The 27,471-nt window shown below is 36.1% G+C and overlaps 1 protein-coding gene across 2 annotated transcripts in view; it reads left to right on the forward strand.

The window, feature by feature from the left end:
- Positions 1–27,471, forward strand: part of pard3ab (par-3 family cell polarity regulator alpha, b) — a 207,983-nt gene that overhangs the window by 97,214 nt on the left and 83,298 nt on the right. Inside the window, exons 13-19 of one of the 2 annotated variants that reach the window (XM_056480059.1) lie at positions 1,336–1,524; positions 3,344–3,514; positions 11,714–11,864; positions 18,217–18,400; positions 18,621–18,763; positions 23,634–23,678; positions 25,621–25,851. In XM_056480059.1, coding sequence (XP_056336034.1) covers positions 1,336–1,524; positions 3,344–3,514; positions 11,714–11,864; positions 18,217–18,400; positions 18,621–18,763; positions 23,634–23,678; positions 25,621–25,851 — 1,114 coding nt within the window. The remainder of the gene's footprint in view (positions 1–1,335; positions 1,525–3,343; positions 3,515–11,713; positions 11,865–18,216; positions 18,401–18,620; positions 18,764–23,633; positions 23,679–25,620; positions 25,852–27,471) is intronic. The other variant, XM_056480065.1, reaches the window with a different exon arrangement.

The following is a 27,471-nucleotide window of genomic DNA, read 5'->3' on the forward strand; positions in this document are numbered from 1 at the left end:
GTGTGCCTTGTTCACCCATTTTCTATGTGTCCTTGTGGACAGCAAAAAAAAAAAAGAAATAGGCTGTATGTATGCACAGTATGAAATTCACATATACTGTATGCAAACTTTACAAATTAAAAATCAAAATATACTCTTAAGTGGTATTATGTGGTACCAAACCATTTTAGTATCTTAAAATGAAAGTATTTGGCTTTTTTTAATAAACCTGTCTCTCCAGGTGTGCCTTGTTCACCCATTTTCTACGTGTCCTTGTGGACAGCAAAAAAAAAAAATAGGCTGTATGTATGCACAGTATGAAATTCACATATACTGTATGCAAACTTTACAAATTAAAAATCAAAATATACTCTTAAGTGGTCTTATCTGGTACAAACCATTTTAGTATCTTAAAATGAAAGTATTTGGCTTTTTTTAATGAACCTGTCTCTCCAGGTGTGCCTTGTTCACCCATTTCCTATGTGTCCTTGTGGACAGCAAAGAAATAGGCTGTGTATATGTACAGTATTAAATTCACATATACTGCATGCATACTTTACAAATTAAAAATCAAAATATACTCTTAAGTGGTCTTATGTGGTACCAAACCATTTTAGTATCTTAAAATGAAAGTATTTGGCTTTTTTTATGAACCTGTCTCTCCAGGTGTGCCTTGTTCACCCATTTTCAATGTGTCATTGTGGACAGCAAAAAAATAGGCTGTATATATGTACAGTAGTAAATTCACATATACTGCATGCATACTTTACTATTTAAAAAATCTAACTATACTCTTAAGTGGTCTTATGTGGTACCAAACCATTTTAGTATTTTAAAATGAAAGTATTTGGCTTTTTTAACGAACCTGTCTCTCCAGGTGTGCCTTGTTCACCCATTTCCTACGTGTCCTTGAAACAGCAAAAAACAGGCTGTATGTATGCACAGTAGGAAATTCACATGTACTGTATGCATACTTTGCAAATAAAAAATACTCTTAAGTGGTCTTAAGTGGTACCAAACCATTTTAGTATTTTAAAATGAAAGTATTTGGCTTTTTATAATGAACCTGTCTCTCCAGATGTGCCTTGTTCACCCGTTTCCTATGTGTCCTTGTGGACAGCAAAAAAATAGGCTGTATGTATGTACAGTATGAAATTCACATATACTGCATGCATACTTTACAAATTAAAAATCAAGCATTGGTACCAAGCAATTTTAGTATTTTAACCTGTAAAGAACCTCTCTCTCCAGGTGTCCCTTGTTCACCCATTTTGACCTAATTGATCAGTTATTGTTTTTGTCATTTAATCTATATGGTTGATAATTACCATAACGTGTCTCTCTGACTCTTTTTAGAAGGTAGAAGAGGAGGAATTGGTCTTGACTCCTGATGGGACACGGGAGTTCCTGACATTGGAAGTGCCTCTGAATGATTCTGGCTCAGCAGGATTAGGAGTCAGTGTCAAGGGTAACAGGTCAAAGGAGAGCCACGCTGACCTGGGCATCTTCGTCAAATCTATTATCAATGGAGGAGCAGCTTGCAAGGTAGGAAAAATGTATCGGTAATATATACCACCAATCAAAGTTTTTTTGTTCATTTTCTGTTCACCATGGCTGCATTTAAAATAAAAATGCTTTAAAATTTTGAAAATGCTTTATTGTGAAATTTAAGAATAAAGTTTTTCAGTGTCGGTATTTAATATGCAATTTTAAAGTTTAGACCTTTAGATCGATTATTTTGTTCCGAAACAGGGATTAAAATTGTTACAATGTTTATTTTCGCTCCTGGTGCGGTTCGCTTTCACAAGGCCAAGTTTCAAATCGGGCCAAAATAAAAATAAAAAGTCACGTGTGAGTAAACTCTCCTCTCATTGGTCAGAGTTTCAGGGTTTATTATTCAGAGTCCCACAGATTCTGTTATTTCAATATATGATGATAAGCAATATGATATTATAAGCGAAAAAGTGCACTTTAATTTTGACACCCCCAGACATAGTCTCCAAATATAAATCAGAAAAGTCAGACTTTCTTATGCATAGCCTAACTGTCAGTTATCAAGTTTTGTGAAAATCTATCTATTCAATTAATCTATTAAAATAACATTGTCTAGAATTATGCATTATAGGCTTAAATTATAGAAAGAAATAACAGATGAACTGACACTGCAGTCTGATCATGAAGCAGATCAATGTTGATCTTACTTTCGAGGTGTCAGAAATGAACAAAACAATAGGCCGAATACAAAATATTATAAGGCTAAAATATGGAAAAGTTATCAGATGGTCATTTTGGTCAATTTTCCTAACAGTTACACATACTCGGTAACTATTCAGCATGGTTTCTCTTTCGTATTCAACATTTACTGGTAGGAATGACATCCCGCCCTACTCATAATTCTCTTATAATTATAAATAATATAGCTGTATATATGGCTATTACATAACCATAATATACTGTGATATAGCCTGGTTTGTTGGATCGTTTTGCTCTCTCACTACAAACGATCCACTCCAGAGTTCGTTTTAATTGAGCTGAAACACCTCATTCAGGCAATCTCGGACCAATTGATTTGGCGCAGATACGAGCTTGATTCACATATGCCGAACGAACTGTGTTAACTGGACAAACGAGACCGGTTCTGAAACAAATGTCTAGGTATGAAAGCACCCTAAAGTTGCACTTCTTTATAAATACAGTGAAAAACAATCTTTTGAAACATTGAAAACTGTGGTGGAAACTGTGACCCTTTTTTCAGACATTTTTGGTGAATAGAAAGTTCAAAAGTGCACCATTGAATTTAGAAGCAAAAGCTTTAGTGGCATATCTGTACTTTCACTTATGATCAACTTAGGTATTCATTTCATTAAAACAATTGTTTAGCATGTAGAATACAAATTAGTAAATAAAGTGTTAAATAGTATATAAATAAGCATTGAACACGTCATCATTTTTTTTTTCAAAAACATATTTCTAAAGGTGCTGTTAACTTAAAATTTTCACCGAAGTTGGTAACAAAAAATCTAAATATGCGAAGAAAACAAATCTAATTAGTGAAAAATAAAATGACACCAGACAAAAAGTATCAAACGCATGAAGAAAGGGAGGTGGAGAAAGGCAGTGAAAGCCCAGACAGCATCTGAAATCTTTCAGTAGTTCTTCAGCAACCCAAATTGTTTGGGTTTTCACCAAAATTGGTATCAATTCCTGGTTAACTGCTCCTTTAGAAATATTATTTCCAAGAAAAAACATGACATGTTCAATTTCCCCCACTGTATAAGTTATTAGAAGCATATGTGATGTCTATCTATGAGCACATTTGAAATCCCTCTAATCATGTATGAATTCTCTTCATAATCTCTTGTAGGACGGAAGGCTGCGGGTCAATGACCAGCTCATTGCAGTCAATGGGGAGTCGTTGTTAGGGAAGACAAACCAGGATGCTATGGAAACACTGCGCAAGTCTATGTCAACGGAAGGTAACAAGCGAGGGATGATTCAGCTGATCGTGGCGAGACGCATCAACAAGCGCCTCGAGGTAAAGATACAAGTCACGTCTGAGAGCTTCATCTGCATTCATTTCATTGTTTGAATATGCTTCATGCATTAGTTATAATTCATTAGTTCAACTTAAAGAGGACCTATTATGCAAAAATCACTTTTATAAAGGCTTTAAGCTCAGTTCTGTGGCAACAGAGTGTAAATATAAGCAGTTTGTAATTGTAAAAATGAATTGATTTTATTTTTTATATTCACACTTGATAAAAACAGTCAGCAGAAACACGTTGATTGACATTCTCCCTTTGAATAGTGTCATAAGAGGGGGAAGCTCCGCCCATTAGTGATTATCTCTCTTTTATTAGTATAGACAGCCCTGAGTGAGAAGCAGCCATCCTCCATTAGAGTTTTCACGTCGTACCCGCTGAAGATCATGTCAGCAACTAAGAGGCATTATCAGTTTGGAGTTTTATGATGCACAAATGAACTTGTCTTTCCCTGGTCTGCCTTCTTCTGAGACACTTCTTTTGACATTTTCAGTTTTTCACAGAGGTAATGTTAGTCCTATTTTGAATATGCCTCTATGCTGATGCGTAGGCTTTTGTAGCTCCGCCCTTTTTCGAAAAGAATCCACAATCTCATTTGAATTTTAAGCGACAGTCACCAAAACGGTTCAAAGCCTAAAAGGGGTCATTTCAAGGAGTTATTGTAAAATTGTGTGTGGTATTTTGAGCTGAAATGTCACATACATACTCTAGGGACGTCAGTGACTTATTTTACATCTTGTGAAAAGGGGCATAATAGGTCACCTTTAAGAATTAAAGTGCGCCATTTCAGTGCCAGTCAAAAATGAGCCAAAAATATATATTAGAAAACTCATGGAGAACTTCGGTTTATATAAAAAGTCCACATTTACTTTGGATCAAAATTGATGGACACTATTCTTTTAGGGGTGCAGTGATTTACTTGATGATTGTTCTCAGTGAGCTACTGGTACTGCCTGTTGCTATTTTAACTCCAAAAATAAAATTATGTTACGATGCCAAATTGTGCTTCTTTTGCTTGTAATTTCAGTGGAAGGAAAACAATAGAAGGATTGTAAGTCTTGTCAGGTGAATAACAGTTAAACTCATGGACCGGGAAAGATGGACAAAGACCAGGAATCGAACATACCATTAAATAAAGAAATAGTTTGCAGTTTCATCAGCAAAAGCTAGCTTTAACACTCGCAGACTTCGTATACTCTCAAAAATAACGGTACAAAATCTGTCACTGAGGTGGTACCTTTTCAAAAGGTACGCTTTTGTATTGTACAGGTGGACATTTGTACTTTTATAGTGTACTTTTGTACCTTTTAAGGTTCACATTTGTAGTTTTTAGGTATTAATATGTACCTTAAGGACCCTTGAAAAGGTACTGTCTTAGTGACGATTTTTGGACCTTTATTTCTGAGAGTGTTGGCCGCTCTGCTTACAGTCTCAAAGCAACAATAACATTTCTCTGACTGAAGGTCACTCACTGCATCACACATCTTCGGTAGAACAATTCTGGTTGGTCGAAACATGGACATTCTCGACATACACTCACTGGCCACTTTGTTAGGTACACCTTACTAGTACTGGGTTGGACCCCCTTTTGCCTTTAGAACTGCCTTAATCCTTCGTGACAAAGATTCAACAAGGTACTGAAAATATTCCTTGGAGATTTTGATCCATATTGACATAATAGCGTCACGCAGTTGCTGCAGTTTTGTCAGCTGCACATCCATGATGCAAATCTCCCGTTCCACCACATCCCAAAGGTGCTCTATTGGATTGATATCTGGTGACTGTGGAGGACATTTGAGGGCAGTGAACTCATTGTCATGTTCAAGAAACCAGTCTGAGATGATCTGTGTTTTATAATATGGCGCGTTATTCTGCTGGAATTAGCCATCAGAAGATGGGTACACTGTGGTCATAAAGGGATGGACATGGTCAGCAACAATACTCAGGTAGGCTGTGGTGTTGACACAATGCTCAGTTGGTACTAATAAGCTCAAAGTGTGCCAAGAAAATGTCCCCCACACCATTAGACAACCAGCCTGAATCGTTAATACAAGGCAGGATGGTCTCATGGTTTTTATGGTGTTGACACCAAATTTTGACCCTACCATCCAAATTTTGCAGCAGAAATCAAGACTCATCTGACCAGGCAACATTTTTCCAATCTTCTTTTGTCCAATTTTGGTGAGCCTGTGTGAATTGTAGCCTCAGTTTCCTGTTCTTAGCTGAAAGGAGTGGCACCCGATGTGGTCTTCTGCTGCTGTAGCTTCCGCAGACCATTGTAACGAGTGCTTATTTGACTTAATGTTGCTTTTCTATCAGCTGGAACCAGTAGATCAGCAGTTTCTGAAATGCTTAGACCAGCCCGTACGGCACCAATGCCACATTCAAAGTCACTTAAATCACCTTTCTTCCCCATTCTGATGCTCCGTTTGAACTACAGCAGATCATCCTGACCATGTCTACATGCATAAATGCATTGAGTTGCTGCCATGTGATTGGATAATTAGAAACTTGCGTTAACAAGCAGTTGGACAGGTGTACCAAATAAAGTGGGAGTGTATGTGCTTATAATTCAGAGCAAAATCTCCAGTGATTACTTAGGCAAGCAGCAAACAAAAGTATGGGTAAAGAGACATAATATTTCTGTGATTAGGAAGACCGGAGAGGTGAGATTCAGCTTTAGTCTTCTAATCTCCTCAGATGAAGAACACACACACACACACACACACACAGATTTACAAAGAATGCTTATCTGCTTCAAGGATGTCTTGCTCTCTTCCAGACGTCTTATCAGAATAGTAAAATAAAACATGCTCTACTACAGCAGACTAATACAGTGAGACTCTTACAATGGAATCTTTTAAAATAATTAACTCTTTAACAAAAAGTAAAATCAACAATGTAACAGCTGTTAGATCAGCTCCCAATGACCCCTTGCCCTATTTTGAAGATCATAAGAACAGAAATACTCTGCATACAGAAAAACAGCAGACAAAGAGCATTCCATTCCAGTTTTAGACAATTATTATTGAGTTATGAAATGATTAAAGGGATTGTTCAGCCAAAGATGAAAAATTATTCACTATTTACTCATCCCAAGTGGTTAGAAACATTTTTGTGTTTCTTTCTTTTGACCAACACTAATGGAAACCTGTAACCATTGACTTCCATCTTAGGAAAAACAGATACTATGGAGGTCAATGGTTGCATATTTCCAACATTTTTCAAAGTAACTGGTAACACTTTAGAATAATTGTCCATTAATTAAGGTTAGATAATGTGTTTACTAACACTAACAAAGTATGAATAATCTTGTAAAGCACTAATTATTCATAGTTCAACATGAACTAAAGCGTTTTTAAAATCCAACAGTGTGCTTGTTAACATTAGTTAATGCAACGTGAGTTAACATGAACTAATGTTATTTAACTTAACTAACATTAACTAACATTAACAAAGATGAAGAAGTACCAAAATAAATGTATTACTAATAGTTTGTTCATCATGTTAGTAAATACATTAACTAACATTAACTAATGGACCATTATTTTCAACAGATGATGATGTGTTCAACAGATGAAAGATATTATTTAAGGTTTGAAACAAGAATGAGAAAATTGAGCTTAACCTCGCGAAAACGGAAATGCTTGAAATTTCTGCCAACCTGACTCTACACCATAACTTTTCAATCCAGATGGATGGGGCAACCATTACTGCATCCAAAATGGTAAAAAGCCTTGGAGTAACAATTGATGACCAACTAAATTTCTCTGACCACATTTCTAGAACTGCTCGATCTTGCAGATTCGCACTCTATAACATCAGAAAGGTCCGACCCTTCCTATCTGAACATACAGCTCAACTTATTGTTCAAGCTCTTGTTCTCTCCAAACTGGACTATTGCAACTCTCTACTAGCCGGGCTTCCAGCTAATTCTATCAAACCTCTTCAGCTGCTTCAGAACGCAGCAGCACGAGTGGTCTTTGATGAACCCAAAAGAGCACATGTCACTCCGCTACTCACCCGTTTGCACTGGCTGCCAGTTGCTGCTCGCATCAAATTCAAAGCTCTGATGTTTGCTTACAAAGCGACCTCTGGCTTTGCTCCTTCGTATCTGCTCTCACTTCTGCAGATATATGTGCCCTCCAGAAACTTGCATTCTGTGAATGAACGCCGCCTCGTGGCTCCATCCCTAAGAGGGAAGAAATCACTTTCCCGAACTCTCACATTCAATCTGCCCAGTTGGTGGAATGAACTCCCTAACTGCATAAGAGTCACTTGCTGTCTTCAAGAAACGACTAAACTCAACTGTTTAGTCTCCACTTTCCTTCCTAATCTTAACTGCCTCTCTGGCTATACCACTAACTGTACTCTCTCTCTCTAAAAAAAAAAAACTTTACTAATGCTTTGCTTCTTAGACTTTACACACCTGAAACTTGTCTATAGCACTTGTTCACTGCTGCTCTTATAGTTGTGTAAATTGCTTCCTTGTCCTCATTTGTAAGTCGCTTTGGATAAAAGCGTCTGCTAAATGACTAAATGTAAATGTAAAAGGATGACAGAATTTATATTTTTATGTGAACTGCCCCTTTAACCTCATTTCAAATCAAAGATTAAATACTGATTCAATCCTTAATAATAATAATAATAATAAAGCCATAAGAATGGATATGTATTAATCCATCCTGAAGCTGAAAGTCGTCAGAAAATCCACCTCTTTAAGTCTGAAGAGGAAAAAAGTAATGGAAGGTGCCTGTGCATGAATAGAACTTCCTAAAGACTTGCACCTTTTGTTCTTTTCACTTTAGCCCTGATGCCGTTGAGGCTTTTAGTAAACCACAGCTACTGAAAGAGCTTACAGGTGCAGATGGATATAAGCTTAGGCTTAAATCAAACGCTGTACAATCGATTTATTTTTTTCGTCCACAAGGAGTCTAAATGCTCTCGGATATAAACTGAAATCCTCAATGAAAAACACCAGTGACAAAAAAAGATAGATGTCATCCTGGCAGAATATAAACATGTTGATGCTTATCATGACTGCGCAGCTACTGAAGGAGAAACTGTCAGCCTATTCGTGGACAGACTTGAATATTGGTCAGTTATGATACAGTCAGGAAGTGTACAGTGCTCTCCAGTTGTGATTGATGCAGCAATGTTGATAGATGTTGACAAGCATTGACATGTTGGGTGCGTGTAACATTTCTAGTCTTGTTTTTCAATGCCAATTTTCACTTGTATCCAGGGGCGTTTGGACTCCTTGTAGGGAAAGATTGTCAGTAGCAAAGATCGTCATTGCTGTTTTTTTGGGGGGGTTGCTCTTTTACATTAAAAAACAGCCAAAAGCTGCATCATTTGGTATTGTTTCAGTATTTTATGTTCTAAGTTGTGTTTCCATAAAAATAGCAACAGGTACTGCCACCATTTAACATCATGCAGTGCATACATAGTCTAAAATTAACATTGAAATGAAAATCATGATCTTTCATGAGCTTTCTTCTACATATTTCAGTAACAGACATCATTTATGTTATAATGACACATTACATAAAATACAGTTTTAAATATTGGCATGGAAATGTGTTCAGGTCAGGACTTTTAACGAACGTGTGGAATTTGAGGCAGATCATACAATGCGTGCAGCTCGTGCTGTATTGAACAGACGCACGTTACTTCATAACTATAGCGGCCATTTTTTGACTGAACTAAATTTATTTTTGATGTCTTGGTCACACTAATTGGAGAGACGGAACAAATTGCCTCAGGGGGCCGGATTCAGCCCGCGGTCCGCCAATTGAATAGCCCTGCTCTAGATCTTTGCAATATAACATCGCCAAAGCCTTTAGATAACAATATTCAATTTTGATGTTGATATTAATAAATCCCTAGGAGGAGTTCATTAAAACAACACCTGGAAATGGCAAAGACTGCACTTTTTCGGCAGAGGAAATATCTGACTTCCTGTTGGGTTTGAGATTTTGCTGTAAGACACTTTTTTGTAGGTATGGGCATGTTTGATGTGTGTGCCAATTTTCGTATGTGTGCGTGAAATGTTGCTCGAGGGGAAATGTTGCATAGGTGCATAGGTGGCACTGTCGAGTCATTTTGCCTCACTCCCTTCCAAAACCTATAACAAACGTAAGGCAAAGTAACAAAAGCCACTTCTGGTGCATTCTTTTACGTAAATCAGTAACAGACATCATTTATTTTATGTTATTATGATTGATTGAATTAACCTTCATAACTCTGGGACCCGGTACCAGATCTGTGATCATTTACTTCTGCATTCTTTTAATTTTAAAGGTCTGTACTGGCCCAATACCCCATAAGTGGTTCCATTCTCACATCAGTTGGAATAGAATAACTTTTGCATAGATTATGATAGAGACATCTTTCTTCTTTTCCTATGATTACTGACATGTGCAGGAACCACCAAAATTAATTACAACAACCTAGACCACACAGAACCTAAAAGGTTCACTTTCAAATTTGAGTTCACAAAGAACAAAGCACCTCTTTTTTGGAGGGGTTTATTATGAAACAGACCACATATACAGATATTTAAATCACTTTTAACAGTGTTTTATGAAAATTCAAAGGGTTTTCTTTTTGCATTTACACCTCTGCATGTGGATTTGGGAAGCTTTTAAATTTGGGTAGGCAAAATCCAGTCGGAAACCCCAAAATAGCACTTTACTTTAAGGGGTTAACTTTATTAATCCCATAGGGAAATGACTTTTCATAATTTCTGGAAGCTATATAAATGTTAAATCGTCTAATAGCTTGTTATATAGACGTTTTAGTCATACAGCTCTTAATACCCTGCGTTCATTTTAAGCCAGCTTGCTAATTATATCAGGTTTAATCTGGTACTCCCATCTTGACCAGTTAAAATGTGTTCAGAGGCTCCCTAAAATGTCTACATTTCTATTTTTGGGATGAAGAGAAAAGAGACACAATTTTAGCACAACCCTGTATCAGCACACACACTCTTTTAATGTCGTTTGTGTGGCTGTTTTCTTGCATTCTCTCTCCAGAGAAAGTCTGATCCGTTTAAATTCCAGGCAATCAGGACACTGCATTTCACAAGCTTATCCACAAGAGTCTTCTAGAAGGGTTTTGAAGATAAAAATGATGCTTTTCTAGGTATTTTGAGCTGTTGTGATGTAAGATTTTAAAATGTGGACAGTGATGATTGTCAATGCCAGTTGTCTTACCCAGAGCAGAATCATAAATGTACAAGATGTTTGCATCATGCTGTGTATTTAACTCTTTATTGGGTTCATAGAAATACTCATCAGAAAAATCCAGGAGAGTTACTGTGGGTTATTACAAGACTTTTGAACTTTATAAGAGTTTACATTGTAATCAATGATAATGAAGTCACCTTATATGGTTCCTCAATCAATAAATAGTTATTATGATTATTATTATTAAAGAGCAATTTTTGGGAGGAGATTTTACGACATTTTTAGAGATTTTACAAGTTCCCTAGAGTTAAACAGTTGAGTTTTACATTTTTGAGTCCATTCTGTTGATCTCTGGGTCTGACAGGAGCACTTTTACCTTAGCTTAGCATAAATAATTAATTTGGATTAGACCAGTAGCATCTCTCTCAAAAGAGTTTAAGTAATTTTCCTATTTAAAGCTAATTACACCATGTACAAAGACTGACAGAAAGTGAAAAGTTGCTATTTTCTCGGGCAATATGGCTAGGAACTATATTCTCATTCTGGTGTAATAATCAAGGAACTTTTCTACAGCAAGCACAATGATATTACACATTACCTAGCTGGGGACTATTTTTAGGCCCTGTGTAATATCATTATTAAATCATTATTAAATAGTAACTTTTCATTTTCTGTCAGTATTAGTACATGATGTATCTCCAGGAATGTTGAATGTTTGAACGAGAAGCTAATTGTCTAATCTGATTCAATGATCTATGCTAAGCTAAGCTAAATGTCCGCTTCCGCCAGAACCAGAGATTCAAAATGGTTTCAAAAAGGGTAAAACTCAACTTTTTAAGTGTAGGGGAGTTGTAAAATGAGTCAATTTCCAAAAACAAAAGTGGTCTGACCGCTCTTTTACCACAACACAAACCACAGCAGCATCTCTGAGCAGAAGAATGTGTGATATACAGTAGGATGTGTGTTTATTCTTCTCATGTTCTTCTGTGTGTTTACTGTCAGGGTGAGAGCCGCGGCAGTCCTCGAGGGTTAGAGCGAACACTGAGCCCATCTCCTGATGACCATGAGCGGCGAATTTCACACTCGCTGTATGGAATCGAGGGCCTTGATGACAACCTGAGGCCACAAGCCAGCACAAATAACCGCAAAATGAGTGAGTGACATTGGCAATAACACACTGAACGGTGTACATGTGTCATTTCTCTGCCAGCTCAAACTGGTTATATGTTAAAGAAAAGTGTTGTTGTATTACTTTATTATTTTTTTTACTATATATTGGTTTTAGTCTATTAGTGTATTTTAGTTGCATTGATTTGTTACTAATATAGTTGTAGTTGTGTAGTTGTATTTTAGCATGTATTTTAGTATTTTATATTTAGTATAAATACTAGTGTTGCACGATACCAAAATTTTGACTTCGATATGATACCTAAATTAAATATCTTGAGACCGATACTAAATCGATACAACATCATAATTTGTTTTCTTTCAGAATATTATTTATTAATAAACACTCAGTGTTTGCTGTCAGCTGAAACAGAGTAGAACCATTTTTAAAAATTTTATAAAAATATAGAAATTAAATTTTTTTGTTAAATAAAATAGTTCCAGCTTTGTTTAAAAAAAACTATAGACAAAAGTGCAAATCACTATTTGTGGTCTGGTTCTCAAAGAACCTGGAGATATTACTTTGTCCCCACTATTCATCATGAAACAGTGATCTTGTCATATTAATATATAATTAGCCCCTTTAAGCATTTTTTTCCACACTGTCTACAGAACAAACCATCATTATACAATAACTTGCCTACTTACCCTAACCTGCCTAGGTAACCTAGTTAACCTAGTTAAATATTTAAATGTCACTTCAAACTGTATAGAAGTGTCTTGAAAAATATCTAGTCTCTGTTAAACTGAAATTGGGGGGAAAAAAATAAACGGGGGCTAATAATTCAGGGTGGCTAATAATTCTGACTTCAACTATATATATATATATATATATATATATATATATATATATATATATATATATATATATATATATATATATATATATATATATATATATATATAATCTAAAAACACGAAATAATAAAAAAAATACTTTAATAAAAATTGCAAAAAATGACAAAAAATACAACCAGACTTACTTAAACTTTTTTTTAATTTGTAATTTATTAATTTAACAGGGACAATGCTCATTAATAAACAGTGAGACTGTAAATAAGCCAGAGTTAGCCACGGGGGCTAATTTTCATCTGCCCCCTGCCAGATTTTAAAAGGCAACCTAAAATCAAGAAACACATGATCACACATACAGAAACAGTAAAGTTACAAATGACAACAGGATAAAACGTGTAATAAGAATTTCTTAAAATGTTAGACAGAAGAATTACACATGATTACAAACTTGATTTGCTTTTAGCCATTTCTTTAACTTATATTCAAAAGTTGAATAATTTGTAACACCCCTTAACTCAATGGGAAGTGTGTTCCAAAAATGACTGGCTCTAACTGAGAAGACTGATTGTGCAAAAGTTGTACGTCTGAACTGCACAGCACAGTCTCCCCTGATAACAGACCGTGTTGCTCGACCATTGTTGTTCTTGTGTGTTACAAACTCACATAATGGGGGTGGAGCATATCCATTTAAAATCTTAAAAATCAAACAAGCATCAGCCAAATATTTCATATTATCAAAGCTCAATAAGTAATGTTTTTGTATTATATTACAATGGTGATACCTAATAGGCTTCTGATCAAATACTTTAAGTGCCTGTTTATAAAGTGATTCAATTGATTTTAAAACCGTTTTGCTTGCGTGTGACCAACTAGTAAGACAATATATAATATGAGAAAGAATCATGGAGTGCATAAAAAGTTTTGCTGCTTCATTAGTCAAGTAAGGTCGTATATGCCTGAAGTTGGCCAGATTAAATGTAATAATTTTAATGACCTTCTTGGCATGCTTTTGGAATGTCAATTGTGAATCTAAAATTAGACCTAAATATTTAAAATCAGAGACAACGCTAAGCTTTTCTCCTTTAACGAGTACATCAGGAAGATTGGTAACTGTCAATGATTGTGAGAAAAACATACAGACCGTTTTACTTGTATTCAAATTAAGATGTGATTCACACAACCAATCAGACACATGAACTAATGCCTCTGTTAAATAATTTGCTGCCAGTTGTTTGTTTTTCGCGTGCACATATAGAACTGTGTCATCAGCATACATCTGAATATTAATAGTAGGACAGACTTGTGGAAGGTCATTTATATACAGACTAAATAGGATAGGGCCCAGAATGGATCCTTGAGGAGCTCCACAATTACTGATTCCATATACTGATTGACTATTACCAAGGCGCACACAAAACTTTCATGTAAAATGGAAACTGAACAAATAAATAATAAAAACTCAATATTTCAAAAGTGATATATAGTAATCTGCTATGTAGTTAAAAACAACAAGCTAAATAAATATATTAATAGAGCATATTTGTATGAACATTTAATATTATATTATTAATATAACGATTAACTTTAAGTGTGTGTGTGTGTGTGTGTTTGTATTTATGTATGTGGTATTCATTACTTTTGGGATTTTTTTTTTTTCGTCAGGGAAGTAATTATTATGCATTAATTTGCGAGTTAACGCTCCCCAGATGCTTTCAGCTTTTCAGCAATAGAATCAGCATCTCTGGGCTTCAGTGTGTAAGAAACATGCCCTTTAACAGAAAACACATGAGTGTTGCTCTGGACAAGCAGATGCAGATATGTGGAGCTTGACTGAGAAAGAGCTTTCTGTGTGTCCCAGCCGGAGCTGTTATCCCGCCTGTCAACAACTCAATCCACTCATGGGCACTGACAGTAGCAGGGTGCCACACACAAACAGACGCACAGCATATGCTTTTCCATTTACCCAAGATATGCAGAGACATGCTCATACCAAACCATCCATTTACACGCACACAGACAGGCTTTCACAAGCACTCTCTGATCAGAGAGCCACTGTGTTTGTCCATATAAAGAACTGTTTTCAAACACACTCCAGCAGATGTGAGTTTCTGTACACAAGAGGCCGATGGTGTTATGTGTGCTGATGGGGTTGTTAGGTTTGACATTAATCTGCATTGGTGTTATATTCCAGTGAAGATTGGAATAGTTATTGTTGGGTATTTGTGTGGTAGAGAGATGCTGAGGGCAGTTCAGTTTATGTTTTCTGTTAAGGAATTGATTTTATGGTCATTTTTTAATCGTTAAAGAGATTTTCGAGTGACAAGTTGTTAATCAATAGTAAATTGTAGCTGTCTTGAGGTTTTCTGGATATGTGATTTGTAGTTATGTTTTAGCTAAATGTTATTTTTTTTATTCTGTAATCTAAAGTTGACATTTCTTCCAAAATTAAAATAATTGTCCTTTTTTTTTAATAATTATTTTTTCGGGGTTTTCATCTTTAATGTATAGGACAGTAGAGAGTATTGACAGGAAAGTGTGGTGAGCAGAGAAAGGGGAAGGATCGGCATAGGACCACGAGGCGGGAATCGAACTCGGGTCGCCGTAAGCACCGGAGTGCATGTGTCGACGCACTAACCACTACACCACTATAAAATAACCAAAAATGTGCCATGTTTTTAAGACATAGTTACATTAATTTTAGGACAACACAATGTTTTACTTCAGAAGACGAAGTAAAAAATTGAAATATTTGCTATTTTGACCAATTTTCATTTTCTCACATTGTAACATTTTACTCAAACTCATAAATGTACACATGTACACCCCCCCTCCTCCCCCCGTATTTAAGGTCTGAAAACATGGGGGGAAATATACCTTTATCTCAATATAAATAGGTTCACAAATCACAAACATAAATTCAACCAGTTTGCAGTGATGTATAGTTGCATATATACAGTCATGTGAACAAAAATATGTGAAAAAAAATAGGGTGTCCTAACTTGTTCCTCATTTAGAATGTGCATTTTTGTAAAATTACGTTTACAGATGATCTTGAAATGTTTTTTCTTCAATTTTAATTGTTTAGTTATATTACCTAAACCTTTCTGTATTGTTAAAATTAAGATTTAAATAAAGTAAAAAAAAAATTTACAAAATACCCAGGCTTTTATAGGGTGTGCTATATATACAGTTGTAGTCAGAATTATTAGCCCCCCTTTGAATATATTTATTTATTTATTTTATTTTTTTTAATATTTCCCAAATGATGATTTAACAGAGCAAGGAAATTTTCACAGTATATCTGATAATATTTTTTCCTCTCGAGAAAGTCTGATTTGTTTTATTTCGGCTAGAATAAAAACTGTTTTTTTTTTTTTTAACCATTTTAAAGTCAAAATTATTAGCCACTTTAAGCTGTATTTTTTTCGATAGTCTACAGAACAAACCACCGTTATACAATAAATTGCCTAATTACCCTAACCTGCCAAGTTAACCGTATTAACTTAGTTAAGCCCTAAAATGTCACTTTAAGCTGTATAGAAGTGTCTTGAAAAATATCTAGTCAAATATTGTACTGTCAAATACAGTCATCATGGCGCAGATTAAAAAAATCTGTTATCAGAAATGTGTTATTAAAACTATGTTTAGAAATGTGTTATAAAAAATCTTCTCTCTGTTAAACAGAAATTGGGCGAAAGAATAAACTTCAGGGGGGCTAATTCTGACTTCAACTGAATGTATGTTTTTATATATATATACATATTATAAATCATGCTTTTTTTTTAGTCGAGAATGTAGTTGTTTAGATTGTAACTATGCAGTTTATTTGTAAGGAAAATTGCCTATTTTAAATATTTATATTTATATTTCTGAGAGTGGTCGGTGGGTATCCTAACGTCTCCTGTTTTCGCTACTGCAGACTAGTTTGCTAAAAAGAAAGGAAGAAAGAAAGAAGAAATGCCAGCATGTGTTAAGCGTTTTCCTTATCACTAACACAACAGTAAACTGGTAGTGTTTGCGCTGCTTTGGCTTTTTGGGGGATAATTATTGTGATTTCCTGATTGAAACAGAGAAATACTGGAAAATCTCTGTAGACTGATGGCATTTCATGCCGTTCAGCCTTATAATCTAAAAATGTCAGGAAAATCACCTGTTTTGTCATCACTTTAGACAGTACGCTAGAGAATCATTCAAATACTAGCTCTAAAGTGACGTGTGTGAATTAGCAACATTTTCTGCTGTTCTGACGGTCAACTGCAGATGTGAATGAAAAGCGGAAGAAAGTAGTTCCTCATACAAAAGGGTTTTTAGACTCATATTTGATTTTCTTTTTTATATACAGTACATTATTATGCCGTCAAACTGTTGTATAAACGCAATATCACATGAGTAGCAGTGCGATATGGCTATATATCATCACTGGTGGGACATGAAGTGCATACACAGCCGTATCGCACTGCTACTGGTGTGATATCGCACTGCTACTCGTGTGATACCTGAATGTAACTTTTAACTATATGATTTTGCCATTTTATAACTGGTCTGTTTGCATATTATTTCAAAATAATAATAATGTGCAATGGTGAAACTTCTGATTAAGGTTAATCCCCTTAATAAATCAAAGCTAGTACAAAGCAAAATACAGCCAGTTTTTTCGTCTGATTTTCAAATACTTTTTTTGCTTTATAATTCTTATTATGAAAATGAATTTAAAAAAAATACTACTGGACCAAAAACACTTAAGTTGTCAAAAGACACTCTTGAGCACTCTTGTGGTGCAAGTATAAGTTCGGCTTGGTGCTGGCAATACCAAGGTCAAAAGTTTGATTCCCAAGAAAGCCACATCTGATGAACGCATAGCTGAAATGCACCTTTACATGCTGATAACAATGTTGTGAATACAGTATTTTTCAAGAATAAGATACTCAACAACCATTAGAATGCTAAACAGCGTAAAAAAGATTAATTTGGTTCCAGTATTTCTTTAAACAGCACTTTGTTCCCAACTGTAGAGAATTTTGTGATCATTTACATCCCACACGGTTTCACTTATCAAAGTATGTACTGAAAAAACAAAGTGTTTCTCATGGACTTTATTTTAGACAAGGGTGGGAAATTTCTAAACAGAGTGAAAACACAAGCAAGCTAACGGCACTTTTGGTTTCTCAAATGCATTTTTTAGCAGTGTTTAGTGGAAAAGGGCTAAAGATTTTCGAACAAGCTAATATAAAAATTGCATCCAGACTCCATGGGAATAGTGTCAGTAAAACTCCTACTTGTCCTTAATTTCTGAATCGCTCTTTGTTCAGAGTCTGACACAAATGATTCACTGTTGCTCTTGATTCTCAATGCCTTTGACCTGCTTTGCTCAAAACAAGGTGATTTTATTTTTGCATTAATTATAAATAACACTGTCATCTTGGTTTTTACCATCTGCACATCATGAAACCCCATCCCCAATCAAGACGTATTACTTGATTACCTTATAATAATTACATAATTTGATCTTCCCTACACACTTTCCTGCCCTTATCTGTCTGTAGATCATTATCAGCTCTCGCCGACGGTGAACATGCCTCAGGACGACACGGTCATTATTGAAGATGACAGACCACACGTTCTCCCCATCCAGCTGTCTGACCAATCGTCGTCCAGTTCTCACGATGACATGGGTTTCGCTGTGGAGACACCCCCGCCGCCACCCTGGGAACCAGAGCTTCCCGACAGGTGAATAAGACTGCACGGTTTAGAAAGTCTTGCCATTTATTTATTGAAGTGGCTATTGTCTTTGTTTCTATTTCGAGCTTCAACTCTTGGACTCTTCTGACGATCTTCCTGCAGTAATTGAGTCCATGGCCTTTCCTTTGTTTGTTAAAGGAGCTTCGGTTATTAGAGCAGGGCCAAGGGCTGGACACTGTGCTGTGATTTAATCTCTCTCTCTCCGCAGCTCTTCCAGTGCTAATGCTGAGGGGCAGTTTCAGAGGGAAGGCTTTGGCAGGCAGAGCATGTCTGAGAAACGCACCAAGCAGTATGGAGATGCTGGCCAACTCGACATCATCAAGACCCGCAAGTCTAAGAGCATGGACCTAGGTACTTTAGCGATCAACACTGAGACATGTTGCTTGGTCTTAGATCCTCTAAAAATTAACCTGAAGTGAATCTCTTGAAGTTAGACACATTAACAATCGCCTTGAAACACAGTGCTTGGTGCTTAACACTTTAAAAATCAACTTCCATTGCAGTGATTGGACTTATGTGCTCTACAGATTATTCCCAAACACAATTTTTGGTCCTTAATACTCTAAAGCAGGAGTCACCAATCTCGGTCCTGGAATACTGATGTGCCTGCAGAGTTTAGTTCCAACTTGCCTCAACCCTTTATTAAATTGTTCAGATGTGTTTGATTAGAGTTGGAACTAAACTCTGCAGGACACCTGCTCTCCAAGTTTGGCGACCCCTAGTCTAAAGACTAAGAAAAAAAATTGAAATTGGGCCTAATTACTGTAACCTAGATACTCTACAGAAGGGGTGCCCAATCCTGTTCCTGGAGATCTACCTTCCTGAAGAGCTGCAACCTAAATCAAATGCACATGTCTTTAATTACCAAGTGCTTCTTCAGATCCTACTATGTTAGTTTGTTGTTGATCAGGGTTGGAGCTGAACTCTCTAGGAAGGTAGAACTCCAGGAACAGTATTGGGCACCCTTGCTCTACAGCCCAGTCCCAAACCTAATTTTTAGCCTAAATACCCCAAGAGGGCAATCTCAAAAATAGACCTAAATACTTTTAAGATTGACTCAAGGCAATTTACTTGGACTTGGGTACCCTAAAGGTTTGCGCCAAGCACATTACTTGAATCTGAATACTCTAAAATGTACTTAAACTTAAAAACCCAAAATGGACCAAAATACTCAAAAGCTAAATGTCAAACATTTTTTGGACCTAGACAATCTATAGCTTAGTTTCAAACCAAATTTTTTGGCCTAAGTACCTTAGATGCTAATCTCAAAAACAGTGTGTGGACCTAAATACTTTTAAGATTGTCTCAAGGCCTATTACTTGGGTTCTCTAAAAGTCTGTGCCAAACACAGTACTTGATCCTAAATACTCTTAAACTTAACTTTACTTAAACTTAAATATGCATAAACAGTGCTTTGACCAAAATACTCAAAAGCGAACTCTCAAACACGTTTTTTGACCTAGATAATCTATAGCTTAGTCTCAAACCAAATCTTTGGCCTGAGTACCTTAGAGGAAAATCTCTACAACAGTCTGTGGACCTAAATACATTTAAGATTTACTGAACGCATTTTACGTAGACTTGAGTACTCTAAAGGTATGTGCCAAACACAATACTTAAACCCGAATACTCTAATGGACAATCTTAAAAACCGTGGTTCGGCCTACGTAGATACTCTAGAACCAAACAAAGGTTATTTGGACCTAAATACCCGGACACAGTAATTGGACCAAACTACTCAAAAGCTAAATCTCAAACTAATTATTTGGACCAAGATATTCTACGTATTAGTCTCAAATTAATTTTTGAGGCCAATCTCAAAAACTGGTTGGACCTAAATTCTCTAAAGATTGATTTAAATCACATTACTTAGACTTTGATACTAAAAAGGACTCTGGCAAACATATTACTTGAACCTAAATACTCTAAAGAATGATCTCAAAAAACAGGGATTAGACCTGGAAACTCTAGACCCAAGCAAAGGCTATTTTGGGCCTAAATACTCATTAACACTGCTTGGGCCAAAATAATCAAATCTAAGACATGTAATTTGAACTAAAATACTCAAAATCTCCATCTTTAAAGCAGACATAAAGAAGGGTTATGTAGACTTAAATACTCAAAAACAGCTAAATTTGAAAATTAATTATTTGGACCTAGATAATCTACAGCGTAGTCTCAAACCTAATTTTTTGACCTAAATACCCTAGAGGCCAACCTCAAAAACTGTGGACCTAAATACTCTAAACATTGATTTTAAAGACCTAGAAACTCTAGACCCAAACAAAGGTTATTTGAACCTAAATACTCGAAATCTCTAGCTGAAAGGCAGACATAAACAAGGGTTCGTTGGACTTAAATATTCAAAAACTGTTCCTGAACCAAAATACTCAAAAGCTAAATCTAAAACACAATTATTTGAACCTAGATAATCTACAGCTTAGTCTTAAATCTAGTTTTTGGGCCAAAATACCATGGAGGCCAATCTCAAAAACTGTGTGGACCTAAATACTCCAAAGATTGATTTAAAGCAAATTATTTAGACCCTAATGCTGCAAATGTCTATATCAAACGCATTACCTGAACCTAAATACTCTAAAGGCTGACCCTCAAAAAACAGTGATTGGTCCAAGAAACTAGACCCAAGCAAAATATTAATTTCGGCCTAATTACTCAAAAACAGTGCTTGGACCAAAATACTCAAATCTGAGACATTATTTGAAACGAAATACTCAAAAGCTCTATCTTAAACATAGTAAGCAGACCTAAAGAAAGGTTATTTAGACTTGCATACTCAAAACACCTCTTGAACTCAAAAGCTCGATCTCAAATGCATTATTTGGACCTAAATACTCAAAGCTCTATCCCAAACATAATAACCAGACATAAATACTGTAAAGGTCAATCCCAAACACAGTGCTTGGACATAGATACTCTAAAGGTCATTTCCAGTAGATAAATTCCCACCCTGAAACCAAATCCATTGCTCAAGTTACTTTCCTCCTCTCTTTATAAGAGCACTTCTCAGAATGCCTCTCATTCTGGGCATCACCATTCACCACTCCACCGTCACTAAGTCTGCACTGCTCTCCCTTGTGCATGTGCTCTCTAATCTGACACTGTTTCCACTGATCCAATTCTGCTGGATGGTCCTCACTTACCACTACCCCACTGAAATGGACCTGGTGCCAGAGCTCAGACAGGGGATTTGCAGACCTTATTCAGATCTGTTCAGTGTTTCCACTGACTCTAGAGCTGAGTTTTGGTGTCTCTTGTGCCTATTTTGAGTTTTAAGGGTCGTCCGCATTGGGATGCTTTTTGCTTACACTTATCTCCAGTGTTTGTTTGTTTTTTTTGCTAGATATTTTTTCAGCATTCATACCAATAGCAATTTTCTTGGCAATGACTCCCTGATGTTAGCTGGCACTTAATGAACATGCAGGTTTGGGTATAATTAAAGTGAGTGCCGGCATCTGGACTGTAGGTGTGCACCAAAGAGGCGAACCAAGACCACTAAAAAGATCCCAAGACCTCATCATTTAAATAAACTGGTCATTGGTCGATACTGAAATGGTGGCCGATATATTGTGCATCACTAGTTTTATTTCTTTTAAAAGTTAAGTATTAAAAACCAAAGTGAACCAAAACTCAATCAGTTTAGACTAAATTAACCAAGAGAACCAGACTACAATTGTAAACATCCTTAGTAAAGGCCCTGGTACACTTCAAAGTTATTTTTCTTTCTGTCTTTGAAGCCAAAAAGATGTTTGAAATAGCTGAGTTGATAGTATACTATTTTTGAACCTTCTGACACCCTGATGTAGCAGTAGGTGGGATTGTAAATGTGTCACACCATTTGAATGTTCTCCTAAACACAACAAAAATGGCAGCTTTGAGAGAACAGTTTCATATAAGACAAGAAACCAGTGAGCAGTGCCACCATGGCATGCCAGATTGCTTTTTATATGCTGCAGATAGATACTGAATCAAAGACTATAGGATACACAAGACATGTCACTCAGTTTTGATTGGGGAGAAGTGTTATGGTCAATATGGCGAGTAAGGCCCCGCCCTCTAGTAAAGGAGCCAATCATTGATCGCTATAGATTGGCTATTCTCCAGTGGAGGGGCTCTGACCAGACATGAGTTTCTGCAGATTTTGTGTGATTCAAACATTTAAAAATTAAACTGAACAGACAGTTGTTGTTCAATTTTATTGGTGATTCCTAATATGAAATGTAATCGTAAGCTTGGCAAACAATTTTGGAAAATTTGATGTTTCCCAAGAGGTGTTTCAAAGATGGCCGCCAAGTGAAATGACTTCCCTTAAAGGGACTTTGACTGAATGAAACGATGTTTAAAACTTTATCAGATGTGGTGTGATGCAGTTGTGCTTATCGTTTGTTGTGTGTGACTTTAAAATCTCTCAGCGAGCGAGTATAGTATGAAACCAACTAAAAAAGAACTTAATTTTGATCTGATTTTGTTTGAAATTACTAAATTTAAGTTCTTTTTTCAATTTCATTTGAAGTTTATCAAGACTTTAGTTTTTTTTAATCATATATTTGAACAGCTTTTCTTAGAAAATAATTTTTTATTTGACTTCAATATAAAATGAAGACTAAGCCAATCTCTGTTTGGTTAGAACTGGCTCTCAATAATTGGACTTAGATACTCTACCTCTCAGTCCCAATTACAGTGCTCAAACCTTTACACTCTAAAGATTAACCTGAAAAGCCAACAATTGCACATAAATACTTAATTGTCCGTCCCAATCCCTACTTTTTGACCAGTGTACTCTAAAGATCAATCTCAAACACAATGATTAGATTTCTATAGCATCTTCAAGTAGTTCCTTCGGCATTTGAACTAAGATCCTATGGAAAACAGACCCAAAACACTGTGATTGGACCTAGCTACTCTAGGTTGTCAACGCTGGCTCTTTAAAAACTTTGTCAACAACATTATCATTTTCCCCCTGACCCAAAAGCGCCTGTGGTGAAAAGTTGTGGAATGAGGTCAGTTTTGGCGCCAGCAGCAGCAGCCGCTCAGTGGAAACAGCCGAATCATTGTGGAAACACACAGTTTTGTTAATGAGCACTGATTGTTTCTGTCATCTGATTTGTTGATGGTGATTCTTGCCTGATTGCCTGCTGCATGTTGAATGATTTCACTAACCGTCCTGTGAATGTATGTGTATGTATGTGTGCCCCTCACACAGTGGCTGATGAGATTAACCTCACACAATGCACAGAGAACCACACAGGTAAGCATGACCACATACTCACACTCTCACTTCAGTTGCACACTACAAAATAATTAACCCCTCCCTCCACCTTTTTTTGTGTTTTCTGTTTGTTTATATATATGTCTACCTATCTGTCTGTCTGTGTATCTATTTGCCAGTTTTTGGCTGATATAACTGTGTTTTTCTTTGTGTGAGTGTGTGTGTATATAGACAGTCAAGCTCTGAAAAATCCATTGTTGTTTTTTGTTAGAGTGTGGAAAATCCGTTTAGTTTTTGTGGAATTACTTCAAATTGTGTGGCAATGATGAAATAACTGCAGTTTTAAGCCCTGTGCTGCTAAAATATTTTACAACTAATCATATTGCACAGAGAAGATTGCAACCCAGGCTCATTCTGAGAACGTAGTCCCGTGGACGTTTCTGGAGACTGCGAAATACGTAGCCGGGGGTACTTACGGCTGCATTTCATTTTTTTAAGCGAAAGCTGCGGGGCGGTGTGACGCCGTTCTTTTCGGCGCTTGCCGGCCGGCCGCTCGCCTCCGTGTGGTGGGCTTTCCCGCTGCAACCAGTTTGTCTTGTTAGCTCTTTGTGTACTTTGGCGGACTCGAGGCGCAGAGAGGGGCTAACCACGATGACGACGACGACCGGGTTCGAGTCCGGGGAAGAGCGGTTCCAGAAATCAGGTAAGAAAACAAAAACAAAATCCAAAAAATGAAGCGAACGAGGGTCATCACAGGGTGAGAATGTGGTCAAAATCTGAAAACGTGGTAAAAATTAGACGAGGGCTTTTCTTTTTCTGGACGGCTTTTGTGAATCGTCGTTGGTTGGGTTTAGGGACGGAGGAGGGTGGGTCAGCCGATTGGCCGGTCGCACGGTCAATCATTCTGTCATCCAGGCGGAAGGTCGTTCGACAGCAGAAAACGGCGAGGGAAAAAGCGCGCACAGCAGCCTCTCGCGGATTCGCGAAAACCAAAACTGCAAAAATACGTACCTCTCGGGATGTATTTCGCGGTCTCCAGAAACGTCCACGGGACTACGTTCTCAGAATGAGCCTGGGTTGGAAGATTTTTTGTTTATGGTGAGTGTTAAATATATCAATGTTAGGAGATTGAGCTAATAACATTGTAAAGATAAGAGTTGTACTTATTGTTTTCTGTTATATAGATATACATATATATATATACACACACACACACACACACACACACACACACACATATATATATATATATATATATATATATATATATATATATATATATATATATATATATATATATATACAGTCCAAAGACATGTGGACAGGTGAATACAGGCTAAATTGTCTGTAGTGTATGAGTGTGGATGGATGTTTCCCAGAGATGGGTTGCAGCTGGAAGGGCATCCGCTGCGTAAAACGTGCTGGATTAGTTGGCGGTTCATTCCGCTGTGGCGACCACATTTAATAAAGGGACTAAGCCGAAAAGAAAATAAATTAATGAATATATATATATTTATAAATGTATATATGAAAAATATATATATTTTTTTTTCTTTATTATTATTATTATAAAATATGTAACATAATAAATTAACATGGAGATTTTAGTGGTGTTTAAAACCGTTTTCTTCTAAAAAATAACAACTATTCTACTATTGTAGTATTACAAACACTCAGCCTTATTATATTTAAAAATAGCAGAGAGAGTCTTGACACGCTTCAGTAAGTCACTGCTGTGTGATGAAGATAAATTCACGCAATCTTTCCTGTCCTCCACTTACATTCATTTATCTTCATCACTTATTACAGAAACACTTTCACTCGCTCCCATGGCTGACTACATACAATAGCAGCGCACACACACACTCATAATGTTCTGATAAATGTACCTCTTTTTGATCAGGGTTACGCTTGAGATTTGTGGCACGCGGTCTGCGTCGTTGATTGTGTTATGTGGTTAAACTGATGAACTCTTCCTCAGGCTCTTCCACACGTGATGTGGGCCCGTCTCTGGGACTGAAGAAGTCCAGCTCTCTGGAAAGTTTACAAACCGCTGTCGCAGAGGTTACTCTCAACGGTGACATGCCGTTTCACCGGCCGCGACCACGGATTATAAGAGGAAGAGGCTGCAATGAGAGCTTCAGAGCTGCTATTGACAAATCCTACGACAGGCCTGCAGCCAATGAGGATGAAGAGGAGTGCATGGACACACGTACGGCAGCTTCTGATTGGTTTAGTTCAGCTAATATAGGGCTGTAACATGGTGAAAGTGATGGTTCTCCTAAAATAAAAAGTTAACACTTTACAATAAGGTTACATTAGTTAATGTTAATGTGTTTATTAAACAATACATTAATTATATTATTTATTCATGCTTTTTAATGTTAGTTAATGAATAAGTAAATGTTGAACTATGATTAATAAATGCTGTACCAGTATTGTTCATTATTAGTTCATGTTAGTAAATGCATTTCTAATGAAACCTTATTGTAAAGTGTGACCATTGAAATTCTCTCATCATTTATTCACCCTCCAATTGTTGCAAATGTATCTGAAATTTAGCTAAAAAGATAATGTTTTGAAGAATGTTGGAAAGCAATACTACTGACTTCTCAGCATTTTATTCTTGCAATGGTTTCCAACATTCTTTAAAATCATTATTTTGATCATTTTTAGATGAACTATGCCTTTAACAGTGAAAAAATTGTGATTAGACCTAGATACTCTAAAAATGTCAATCCTAATCAAAGTAAGTGCAGCTAATTACTCTAAAGATATTTTAAAGAAACAGAGTGATTACAGCAAATAAACTTTTTTTTGAAGAGTATATAATTGAAGTAATATAAGTTGCCCCTTGACTGACATAATTTTTTTTTTAATTTTATAATAATTATTATTATATTTATTGATTGATTTATTACATATTTTTTATGAAATGTTTAATATTTGAATATTTTATCGTCATGCACAAATGTACATATACTGAATTAACGTATTTTTGTAGTCATCAAAAATTTCTGAACACATTTTTACTCTATTTAAGCACATTCGAGGGTTACGATCATACATAAAAACCCAAAAGAAGAAAAGTTTACAACAATCAACAAATTTCAAAATTTTGACTTTATTTAAGCGTACATCATAACATTGGTTTAACTTTTAATTTAGGGCAATAATTTACTATGATTATGTAATTGAAACAAATTATATATATGTAAACCTAAAAGCACTTTGAATTATTCCTAGATATACTCTGTTTAATCCAACGCAATCTCACGACGATTCGTAGCTTTTTGATTTAGTGGCTAATACCTATTAATTTGTACAATCTCATTCGTACATTTACTGTAATACGATTTGCTTATCCCTCAATGATGGGTAAGGTTAGGAGTGGGGTTTCAGAGACATGCCACCTTTTAACCCTTTCATGCGCGAGTTTGAAATACTACTTTTGCCCTTTTCTGTAAATATTGTCAAATCTTCTAATTATATTATGAAATTTCTGATACTCCTATTCTCAAATATGTGATCGAACAAATATTTTGTCTTTTAAACAGCTTATAATGATCGTATTGTTTGTTATATGACTGGTAATGGGGGTCGCTGTTGTTGCTAGAAGGGATAGAGCTGCTATCAGCACCCTCTCCTGCAGCACAGTGAAGTCTAGATGGGATACAGCTGAGGATTCTCACGTCAGTATAGTATAATTTTTGTGACACTGTACAACAAATAATATTTTTACATTACCATGAGAGTTGGGTTGAGTTTTAGGGGTAGATGCTAATAAAATACAATTAATGCGTAATTGAATAAATAATATAAATACTTCTCG

The sequence above is a fragment of the Danio aesculapii genome, chromosome 2 (genome assembly GCF_903798145.1).
Source record: "Danio aesculapii chromosome 2, fDanAes4.1, whole genome shotgun sequence".
Classification (NCBI taxonomy): domain Eukaryota; kingdom Metazoa; phylum Chordata; class Actinopteri; order Cypriniformes; family Danionidae; genus Danio; species Danio aesculapii.